General features: G+C 31.6%; 3 protein-coding genes and 2 non-coding genes across 8 annotated transcripts; all 5 read left to right on the top strand.

Annotated features, from left to right (window-relative positions):
* Nucleotides 1–20: 20 nt before the first annotated feature.
* On the top strand, nt 21–917 carry LOC726205 (inosine triphosphate pyrophosphatase). 2 transcript variants are annotated; one of them, XM_003249429.3, is made up of 2 exons: nt 21–223; nt 314–917. In XM_003249429.3, exon 2 carries the CDS (start codon nt 315–317, stop codon nt 885–887), a length of 573 nt encoding a protein of 190 aa, XP_003249477.1. In that variant the 5' UTR covers nt 21–223; nt 314; the 3' UTR covers nt 888–917. The 2 variants fall into 2 exon arrangements, with proteins under 2 accessions (XP_003249477.1, XP_006559389.1); XM_006559326.3 differs by having other exon boundaries at nt 21–239.
* A 1308-nt stretch (nt 918–2225) lies between these two features.
* Nucleotides 2226–8237, top strand: Vhdl (larval-specific very high density lipoprotein). Its single transcript, NM_001331117.1, is given in 16 exon segments — nt 2226–2271; nt 2372–2410; nt 2511–2803; nt 2876–3016; nt 3083–3253; nt 3325–3467; nt 3564–3941; nt 4036–4364; nt 4450–5072; nt 5155–6053; nt 6133–6250; nt 6342–6575; nt 6645–6992; nt 7067–7349; nt 7435–7753; nt 7863–8237. Coding segments are annotated over 16 exon segments (4524 nt in total). The 5' UTR covers nt 2226–2255; the 3' UTR covers nt 8053–8237.
* Mir6001 (microRNA 6001) lies at nt 3015–3082 on the top strand. The gene has a single exon (NR_127303.1). It is a non-coding gene; the product is annotated as a microRNA 6001 (primary transcript).
* Nucleotides 8238–8450: 213 nt separating the features above from the next.
* TRNAN-GUU lies at nt 8451–8524 on the top strand. Its single transcript has one exon. It is a non-coding gene; the product is annotated as a tRNA-Asn (tRNA).
* Nucleotides 8525–8988: 464 nt separating this feature from the next.
* On the top strand, nt 8989–10683 carry LOC408412 (protein l(2)37Cc). Of its 3 annotated transcripts, none has more exons than XM_006559327.3 (4): nt 8989–9112; nt 9531–9629; nt 9719–10140; nt 10224–10683. In XM_006559327.3, exons 2-4 carry the CDS (start codon nt 9545–9547, stop codon nt 10530–10532), a joined length of 816 nt encoding a protein of 271 aa, XP_006559390.1. In that variant the 5' UTR covers nt 8989–9112; nt 9531–9544; the 3' UTR covers nt 10533–10683. The 3 variants fall into 3 exon arrangements, with proteins under 3 accessions (XP_006559390.1, XP_006559391.1, XP_016771285.1); XM_006559328.3 differs by having other exon boundaries at nt 9021–9145; XM_016915796.1 differs by lacking the exon at nt 8989–9112 and adding an exon at nt 9244–9262.
* The last annotated feature ends 214 nt before the right edge of the window (nt 10684–10897 follow it).

Below are 10897 nucleotides of genomic sequence, written 5' to 3'. Positions count from 1 at the left end.
CAGTTTGCAACACTGTTGAGAAAACATGTTGTTTCACATGCTTCGATTCGATTACTAAATATTGAAAAATAGTTTTTATTCGAGAGTATAGAAATTGTTTAACAAAGTGTAACAAATATAATATTCATAAAATTTCATCTTTTGATCATATCCTTTAATAAAAATCTCATTTAATTTAGTTGAAAAGATAACCAACATATTTCATATTTTCTCTTCATAGCAGGTATACACATCTATAGGTATAACATAGGCATGTCTACCAACCAATCGAATAAAAAAGGCGCGAAATTTTATATTTCAAATTTTTTTACAGAATGTCGAAACCAATAGTTTTTGTAACTGGAAATGTAAAGAAATTAGAGGAGTTTGTGGCTATATTGGGAAAAAATTTTCCATTAGAAATTACAAGTAAAAAGATTGATCTTCCAGAATATCAAGGAGAAATAGATGATATTTGCAAAAACAAATGTCGAGCAGCAGCTGATTTAATAAAAGGTCCTGTTATTATTGAAGATACTTGCTTATGCTTTAATGCAATGAACGGTTTACCTGGTCCTTATATTAAATGGTTTTTAGACAAATTAGGACCAGAAGGATTATACCAAATGCTTAATGGTTGGGAAGATAAAACTGCGGAAGCAGTTTGCACTTTTGCTTATTGTTCAGGAAAATTGGAAGATCCAGTTTTATTGTTTCAAGGCAAAACGCAAGGAACTATCGTGAGCCCTCGAGGTCCACGGGATTTTGGTTGGGATTCGTGTTTTCAACCTTTGGACAATGATAAAACTTACGCGGAATTACCGAAAGAAATTAAGAATAAAATTTCTCATCGTAGTAAAGCACTGGAAAAACTAAAAGAATACTTTTTGAATAACGTCGAACAATAAATTAATAAATTATATTTTTTGAAAGTACAATATTTGTTTATATTTTTATAATTCCTATAAATATTAATAATTATATTTAGAAATTATCAAATAATTGAAAAATATATCAATTGTCTCTTGATTGTTTATTATTTATTTAAGTATATATATATATATTTTAATGAATGATTATGTATCATCGAAACACAGAATTTTGTTAGCGTTATTACGTAATATCCTGGCTTTATCAAATATGATTTAGCATTTAAAATACATTTTGGCTGGAAGTGGAGATAGCCGATAGATTTCGTTATTGAAGAATTTTTTAAGTTAACGGTAAACAGCAAGAAAATAATTTAAAAACTGATTCCGACAATCAACATTCCACAAATTATAAATACTGACGATATATTTATCTAAATGCTTGTAAAATGATGCAATCATTTTTAGTATTGTATTTGTATTGTGTTATATTATTTTATCGGTTTAAAAATTTAAGTTTTCGATCTTTTAAATTCTATAAATAGATACAAAGAAGGGGAAGTCTTTATTTTATAGTACCATTAATTTCTGCTCATCGACTTAAATGGTATAACGTAATCATTGCAATTATATTGTTGATTGTCATGTGCGACGGTAAACACGCAATCGAATTTTATTTGTTGTTTTTTTAAACATTATTGATAAAGTCAATTATACTTATTAATCAACAATATTGTAATTTACATGTGTAAAAAAAATAATCTCAAGGAAAATTCCAAATCAATTCTCTATCTAGTAATAAGAATAAACGATTTCAATCAATTTTTTAATCAATGATACTCCGTATCAACATAAAAATCTTTTACGATATATGAAAATTGAAATAAAATCTGTATGCATATGATGAGTCAAATAGTATTACAAGTATCTTTTTTTTTTCATTCATAACTGTTAGATAAAAAGATGTTCTACAATAGTTTTAATGAAATTGAATTGAATAACGCGATCCCTATATGCAACTTTATTTATAAAATAAGATAGAAATATCCAAATATCCAATGAAGCATATATAATTCATGGACGCGTTAATTAAAAAAGAACGAAGATTTTTTTTAATATACAGAAATATATACAATCAAGTATAAAAAGTAGGAGTCAGGTTAAACTTGATTCTGATAATATTTTTAAAAAATTATTCACGTAGTAATGTAACTTGCGATGGTGCACGAACGGGTTATCTTCCTCATTGATTACACCGGCATAGCCAGTTCGCAACACCCTTTCGAGAGGGGTTATCATTATATTTGCATTTTCTTATTCTACCGGGATTTACAGATTTTTCGCCATATAAAAGGAGAATGCAGCACAGCAGCGTTTAGTAGTCTTCTTAACAAGGGTTACACTATAATGAATACCCTAATCGGTAAGTAACAAGAAAGGAAGGAAAAAAAATTTCCTACATAATTTTATTTTCAAAAATATTGTCAATAATTTGAAATGATATATATCTTTTTAATTTGTAGTATTATTGGGAATCCTAACTACGGTGATTGCCGTTCCGGGTACGTTAAAATAAAGAAGATTCTCAGATAAGAAAATCTTGAAGCGAATTTCTGTGATAATTTTGAATTGTAGAAATAATTTTATCTAATATTATTCCAGCTCCTTTTCCACACGGGAAACTTGTAACTTACAAATACATCGCCGATGTGAAGGCTGGTGTCGATCCGTCTTTATCCGCGTCCAATTATGGAATCGAATGTTTACTCAACGTACAACATGTCACCGACACAAACTCGAAGAATACTTATTACGTTAATTTGACCAATGTGAAATACAGATTGTACAATGGATTTTCGAAACATTACGAATCATCGTCTGTTATGGAATCGATCCCCGACGTGGCAGATGCGATTCTGAATCCTTTCCTCGTCGTTTATGACGAAAATGGACACGTAAGAGGATAAAATTGAATAGAAGAATCGTGAGAATTAAACGTTAAACGTTTTTATCCCTATCTGTTTTAGCTTAAAGGCGTAAAATTTGTGGAGAACGAGGCAGGATGGTCAAGAAACATGAAAAAGGGTATCGTTTCCATGCTTCAATTGGACATGACTAATATTCGTGTTCAAACACCGATGAAATCGCACAGTTTCATAACTCACGAGGTAGGTAACGACTGATGGGAACACTCTGAGATTTTCTTTAATGTTCTCTTTGGTTGTTACCACTAGGAAACTGTTCACGGTACTTGCCAAGTAGCTTATAATGTTCATCCATTGGACCATGTAGGATCTAACAAAGAATTCGTAGTTACGAAGATTCAGGAATCGAAGAATTGTACTCGTTTCTCTTACCACGAGACGAACCATTTTGATTCTGAGAAATGTCACGTAGATGAATGGGTAAGACTTTTTTTATTTTATTCCTTTCTGAAATAACAATTTTAATCCCGTATCTCTTTAATTCCATACAGGATGACATGACTACTGCTAGTAGACGCATTTTCGTGGTGGAAAGTCAGGACAATGAGGTTCTTATAAAAAAATTAATCGGTCATGGAATGATCAATTATCTACCATGGACGGCCGAATCAGAGGCGCATCACCTTCTGACCAAGTAATCTCCAAAACGAATAAATAATAAATATACGTATATATATAGATTCAAAAATATCATAATTTTATTTTAGAATAATATATCCGTTTTTTTCAGCCAAACGTTGCATCTCAAAGACGTTGTTTCTGTGTCCGAGTCACGCTTATCAGACGTCGCACGATTAAATCCTTCGATCATCGAGAATGTTATCTACGATGAACCTACGACTTCGTACGTTCCACAAGCTGACGTAGACGTAACCCATGGTCGACATATCGTCAAACTCGACGATCTTATTTTAAAATTGAGAAGGATGTTGGACGAGGTTGCTGGTTATCTAAAAGAGAGCCAAACCGAGAAGAAACAGTCGGATTGGAAACACGATCAAACGATCAATAGGATTTTACACGTTATGGGTTACATGGATGTCGCGTCATTGGAGCGAGTGTACAGCGAGATTCAAAATGGCAAAGATGCCAATGAGATAGCGAAGAGGTACGCTAAGAGATCCTCTTTTGGATATTTTGATCGATCGTGAGATATATCTTTGGATAAATTTTGTTCACCTTCTCGTTCTTTCCTCTATTAGAAATATTTTCCTCGGGATACTGTCGAGCGTAGGGACCCCGGCTGCCTGCTTTTTCACGCGAAACGTAGTGCGAACAAAGAGCGTTCCAAAATGGAACGCGATCACGATGCTTGGAAACCTCGCGATGCATGTGAAGGTTCCTTCGAAAAAACTGCTCGTGCAGATGGAGGAACTTCTTAACTTGGACGATTCTGTTTCCGTGGAAGTTAAGGAAGCAAGTATATTCTGTTTCGCTACGTTGATACGTAAAACATTTGAGCACGAGGAGACTGGAGCTATAGATCCTCTTTTGGATAAATACTTGCATCACTTCATGGAGCATATTAGAAGTATAGTGCAATTTTTTTTCTCGTAATACCTCGTTCTTCTCTTAATTGATTATTCCTAATCGATAATGCAATGAATGTTGTGCAGACGAACCGACGCATCACATGAAGATGGTGTACATGATGGCGATGAAAAACGTAAGATTAACTCAGATCCTGAAATTTTTGGAGCCCATCATCCGCGGTGACGAGGTTGTATCCGATAAACCGCACAACATTCGAGCGCAAGCTATTTGGATCATGAGAAACGTGGTCTTCGAACATCCCCGTTACTGTTACAACTTGCTATGGCCGGTTCTTACCGACGTTATCCTTCCAACAGCAGTCAGAATAGCCGCGTTTGATGTATTGATGAACGAAACGCCTCAATCAGAACGGTTTATAAACGTTTATTGGCTGATGGTTTACGAAAAGAACGAACATCTCTATAATTATTACGTGGATACGATCAAAGGACTTGCCACCTCGGTAGATCCTTGCCTGATGCAGGCTCGAGAATTGGCTAAGAAATTGTTAAAGATCGTTCGAGTAAGGAACGTTACCGGTCCATTATCGCGCAAATTTTACGTCGATTACGTGGATAATAAGTACGAATATAACGAAAGAGTGAAAGGTTCCTTAATTGTGGATCACGCATCTGGTTTGCCGTACATCGGCTCGATCGAGCACGTCGCATCTGTTAAAGCGCGCAAACCTGTTACTAAATTAGGAGTGAGTATCGTAATAAATTTTACTATACAAAATATGTAAGATTCTTTGTAATATCATCTAATTATATTTCCATATATCATAGATCCATTGGAATATAGATGGTTTGAGCGAGATTGTCAAGGATATCGATGAAAATGTGTTCGGCAATGTCGTACAAGCGATCAAAAACGACAACGTGAAAAACGTATTAATTTCAGCGGCTAAGATCATGCCGAAAATTAAAGATGTTAATGTTAATGTGATTTTAACGATGAACGACAATGTTGTTTCGATATTCCATTGCACCAAGAATAATTGGCAGAAAATTCTCAACGAATTGAAACAGTGGAAAAGATTGATCACCGAATACATGGACGTCGTCAATTGGCAGACCGTTTTATATCACGATTATCACGAAATGCACGTAACCACTGATCTCGGTGTACCAGCCATTTTGTCAACGAAAATACCTTCTTTGTTCTCCCTCGTAGGAAGCTTCGAAGTCTCCGAAGATAAAAATCTTTTAATCTTGAAACCAAAAATTAAATACCAGCAATGGATGCACGGCGAACACACGATGTCAATTTACAATCCTGTAGCTGATGTATGGCACTCTGTTCACAAGACGTCGTCTTTCGATATCGTTGCACCATGTGAGATGACCATTGGCTGGAACTGGAAAACGAAGAGTCTTAAAGTTACGTGGCCAAGATTGCCGGTTACGGATTTCTCGGTTGCAGGAATATCGATTCACGGTAAAAATTATATCACCGTTTTGAACGATCAGCATGACCTGTTGAAAAAGTCTTGCTCTACTTGCCATCATTATGAAGTTGTTACTAATAACGTCAATTTGAGAACGTACGAGAATACTTTCGATTCGAAGGATATTGGAACTCGATTTAAGATGCAATATCATTGCGACAATGATTTTATTCCGGTTTCTCTCGTGGATGAATGGCTTATAGGACTTTCAGAGTCAAAGACAATCGAAAACAGTATGTGAGTATTGAATTTAAGTAATGATAAAGAAAAAAACAAGGAAAAAGAGTAATACAAAAATTTATTTTTCGTTATACAGGATACAGGCTGTTATAGCGTTCCGTCATAAAATAATGAACGATATAATTTTGGGACAAGGAAAAAGTTGTTCTCTCGTTTATAAAGTCGAACCAAGTATCATTTATCCTACTTCGGTGGTAAATTGAAAAAATTCTTTCACGTTTTATAATAACCGATCAGAATACGCATGTATTTTTCTTTTAATATTTTTTTTTTTTTTTTCATTAGATCGACTTAATTGGAAAAGTTAGCATTCAAGATTTTCACGAGACACAAAAAATGGATCTTTTACGCAGTAAGAGAATCGATATTCGTGGAAATTTAAATGCTAAAGCAGCTTCCACTAATGAATCTATAAGACAATGGGATATGAATCTTAACATTGTATTGTCTCAGGGACATGTTAATAATAGTATGAGAATTATGATTACTCGTACCATACCAGAAGAGAAAAATTTAAAGGTTTGTAAGAATTAAAATTCCTAAGTGAAGCATTTTTTCAGTAGAAGAATATTCGATATATTCTTTTAGATATGTATTGAGGCACAGAATGAATATCCAGAGATTACTGATGATTTATTAACAGTTAATGGAAAGAAGGAAACTAATACAAAAATGACGATTACTATGGGACAAACGAAAGAAGATAAGTGTGTACGCGATGAAATGGATGTCACAATCATCATGAAAGGCGAAATGTTAGAAGAACAAAAGAATCAAATGAGCTATGACAGCATGTATATTGAATGTTACAATCAAAGTCAGAATCCTTTGTTCCATACCAAGAGTTCGAAAGTTCCTAAGACTAAAGAATGCATTGAAGAAGATATACTTCATTCAACTTTGAGGAAATATACTTTAGATATGACCGTAAGAAAGGTAAATTTTTTTATAGTTTAAGATTGATAGCGATGATAGTTTAATGGGAATAATTTTTATTATTTATTTTATAGGTACCTCAGCAAATAATGTCGGTTGTAAATATAGTTCATGATAAATTGCGTGCTGTTTTCTTCGATCATATGAAACATACTTGGAATCATGTACAGCCTGGAAACGCGAAGATTGTCTTAGAATTCCCATACTTGACATCCGTTCTTAATGCGGCTGTTACAACTCCGACACACAGTTACGAATTAGTTCAATTACCATTTGGTAATCCAGTTTGGAATATGTGGATGAATAATATTCATTACTCTACGTCGATATTGAATGATTATTTCAATGAAAAAATTAGTGAGCCTCTTTAATTATTTATCATTATAGAAATTGCAATTATTATGCTGAATTGCTAAACATATTTTTACATTTTTGTCTGTAGGATTGTGCACAATTTATCCTCGACTTCTTAATCCTACTATTAACGATGCCATCACTATTAATTGGAATGGTGTCATTCAATTTATCAGATCAGACGAATGGATCTTGATGTCTGGTGATCACATACATCATACGTATAGCATCTTTGTGAAATTAGTACAAAATAAGAAATTGGCTTTAAGAGTTTATATCGGTGAACATGAAATGGAAATTATGCCTCTTGAGGCAAAAGTATCTGTGAAAATAGATAATAAAATTATTGATGATTATCAAAAAGGTATTACAGTATCCGAGAACGAGTCACATTCTTATCCTATGAGGTAAACTTAATTTTTCAATAAATTTATTCTGTTTTAATTTCATTTTTTAAAGATATTTCTACCTGTATATTATAATTATAATATATATATATATTTTTTTTTTATACAGATTAACCACTGCCTATAACTATGTAGTAATTGATTCACAAACGATACCAGTTCATATTTTCTATAAAGTAGACAGTGTGACTGTTTCTCTGCATACTGATCTTCAGAGTCGAGTAACTGGAATCTGTGGTAACATGGATGTTATGCATAAAGATGAAGTTCCAGACGTACATAGTGTTTCATATCTCTAATAAAATAAAATGAAATCATCTAATCATATTTTCCATCTTATGAAATATGTTTAGTGTCATTATTTAGCAGCAGTTATTGATTTTAATATTATAATTATATTAACAATCAATAATTTCTTTTTAGGATAATATGGAATGATGATGTAGTTACAAAGAATAAAAAAATAAAATTTTACTTTGGAAAATTTTTAATTTTTTACAAAGATTATCATTAATTTTTGTTTTTATTATAATATACGATATACGTATATATTTGTATCATATTAATTATCAGAGAAAAAGAAATGATAAAATTAAAAGAGAAAAAGAAATGTTAAAATTTATCTTATAAATATAAGAAAAAGAAATTTAAATATAATGAATTTTAAATTTTATAATTTGCACACGTTCGTCACGTGGCCTCCGTGGCGCAATCGGCTAGCGCGTTCGGCTGTTAACCGAAAGGTTGGTGGTTCGAGCCCACCCGGGGGCGGATTATTTTTTTTCGTTATTATTAATTTTGCAAAAATCGGAATAATATAATTTTTGTGTGTTCATTGACAAGAATAATATACACGCTTATATTAAAAATCTGTATTACATAAATAAATGTAATGTGGCAATAATTTTTTAATATTTTAATAAGCATTGCATCAAGACCATTAAAAAGAATTTAAAAAGAATAAAAAATTTAATTTATTTAATATTAAATTAATTTCACGTAATGAAAATAATGATGTACTAACCTCTTCTGATAAATCAATAAATTTCTCGAGTGAATTACATATTAAAATACTTTATGGAAAGAAAATAATAAAAAAAAATAATAAAATAAAACTCTAGAATAAAACTCTGAAGTATAAATTATATAATATATAACTTGATATATGTAATCTCATTTAAATTTTAATTATTTTCCATATATATTGAATATTGCGACTGTTCTATATTTCTTTATTCGTAATATTTGCATTTTAAATTTACCTCCGAAAAGCTAAGTGGCGCTATTGTCGACTTGCTTGAAATTTGGCTAGACTCCATCTTACTTTTGCCGACACCCATACGCAATACGAGAAGAAAAGTGAGTTCTTATTCGAAAGACAGCATTTATTACGTAAGAATAAACTATATCAATTTGAAAAACGTTAATTATTACTTAATATAATAGTATTTTCTATTTTTAATTATACGTATTTTTATTTATATACCGATTCGATTGAGACCGCATGTGGTTGGTTTTTTTATAGCATTTTTAAGTATTTTACTTGTTTTTGTAACATAGATTGATCAAATACTATCTTCTTTGATATAATTATGTCTTTATAATTCGATAAAAATAATGATTCACGTTTATTTCGTATTATTTAAATTCATATTATAATATTATTAATTTATAGGTTAAAGTTGTTTGATCACGCTTTTAATTAAATTAGTTAGTGTTGCATCATACATTTTATCTATTTTTTTTTTATTCAAATGATTTTTTATTTTTATTTCAGGTATTTTATTAAAAATGGCTATGTTTTGGAATAGATTAGGACAACTCGGTCTGGGTTTAACTTTGACTGGTATCGTTGCTAATAATGCTTTATACAATGGTTAGTTTATACATTTATTATTATGACGAAGTTATTGTGAGATATATATTGAATTTTATTTATAATTTTTTTTGAATTATCTGTTTTAGTTGATGGAGGCCATAGAGCTGTTATTTTTGATAGATTTACTGGAATAAAAAACCAAGTTGTAGGAGAAGGAACACATTTTATTATTCCCTGGGTACAGAGACCTATCATATTTGATGTTCGATCTAGACCAAGGAATATTCCTGTAATCACTGGAAGTAAAGATCTGCAAAACGTAAACATCACACTTCGTATTCTCTTCAGACCCATACCAGATTCTTTGCCGAAGATCTATACCGTTCTTGGTATAGACTATGCTGAGAGAGTATTGCCATCTATTACAAATGAAGTATTAAAAGCAGTAGTTGCTCAGTTTGATGCAGGAGAATTAATCACGCAGAGGGAGATCGTCTCTCAAAAGGTTAGGGAAGATTTAACAGAAAGAGCTACGCAATTTGGATTAATTTTAGATGATATTTCTATTGTAAGTACATCATAATTGTTGTTGTTCTCTAGCCGATATATGGAATAATACTTTATTTGATTTTATAATCTTTTTTATTTCAGACACATTTAACCTTTGGAAAAGAATTTACTCAAGCTGTGGAAATGAAGCAAGTAGCACAGCAAGAAGCAGAAAAGGCCCGTTTCTTAGTAGAAAAAGCAGAACAGCATAAGAAAGCTGCTATTATTAGTGCAGAAGGAGATGCCCAAGCCGCGAGTTTAATTGCAAAGTCCCTTGGTGAAGCAGGCGATGGTTTAGTTGAACTTAGAAGAATTGAAGCTGCAGAAGACATAGCTCATAATCTTTCTAGATCTCGTCAAGTAGCTTATTTGCCCCCAGGTCAAAATGTTCTACTTAACTTACCGCAGTAAAAATATAAACTCGAATAAAAATTATATATATAAGTTGTGCATTTATATTGTAATGTATGAGTTTTGATGCAGTAATGGTGTATTATCAATAGAAAAATTTTAATATGCAAAAATGTTTTTAGATAGATAAATGAAAATAATTTTTCTAGAATTTTAGTTTATATTCTTAATTATTTTGAACATGTTTTTTTCACAGTTACGTAATGATTAAAAAATTGAAAAACTGATATCATTTATTTTTGCTAGTTTTAGGTCAATTTATTTTCCAGAAGAAGATTCCTTGATTTAAAAATCTTAAAGTTAAATTAAAAAATTTTAAACAACGTTTTAAAATTGAAATATTTAACTATTTACGAGGTCGTTTT

This window comes from Apis mellifera, linkage group LG13, assembly GCF_003254395.2.
Source record: "Apis mellifera strain DH4 linkage group LG13, Amel_HAv3.1, whole genome shotgun sequence".
NCBI classification, from domain to species: domain Eukaryota; kingdom Metazoa; phylum Arthropoda; class Insecta; order Hymenoptera; family Apidae; genus Apis; species Apis mellifera.
This window is presented reverse-complemented; position numbering and strand designations above follow the sequence as displayed.

Bases quoted from the DNA above. Each gene is read 5' to 3' on its own strand.
- LOC726205 (XM_003249429.3), top strand. From the start codon at position 315: ATGTCGAAACCAATAGTTTTTGTAACTGGAAATGTAAAGAAATTAGAG.
- LOC408412 (XM_006559327.3), top strand. From the start codon at position 9,545: ATGGCTATGTTTTGGAATAGATTAGGACAACTCGGTCTGGGTTTAACT. The intron at 9,630-9,718 runs GTTAGTTTATAC...TATCTGTTTTAG, and splicing joins TAATAATGCTTTATACAATG to TTGATGGAGGCCATAGAGCT. The intron at 10,141-10,223 runs GTAAGTACATCA...TTTTTATTTCAG, and splicing joins TTTTAGATGATATTTCTATT to ACACATTTAACCTTTGGAAA.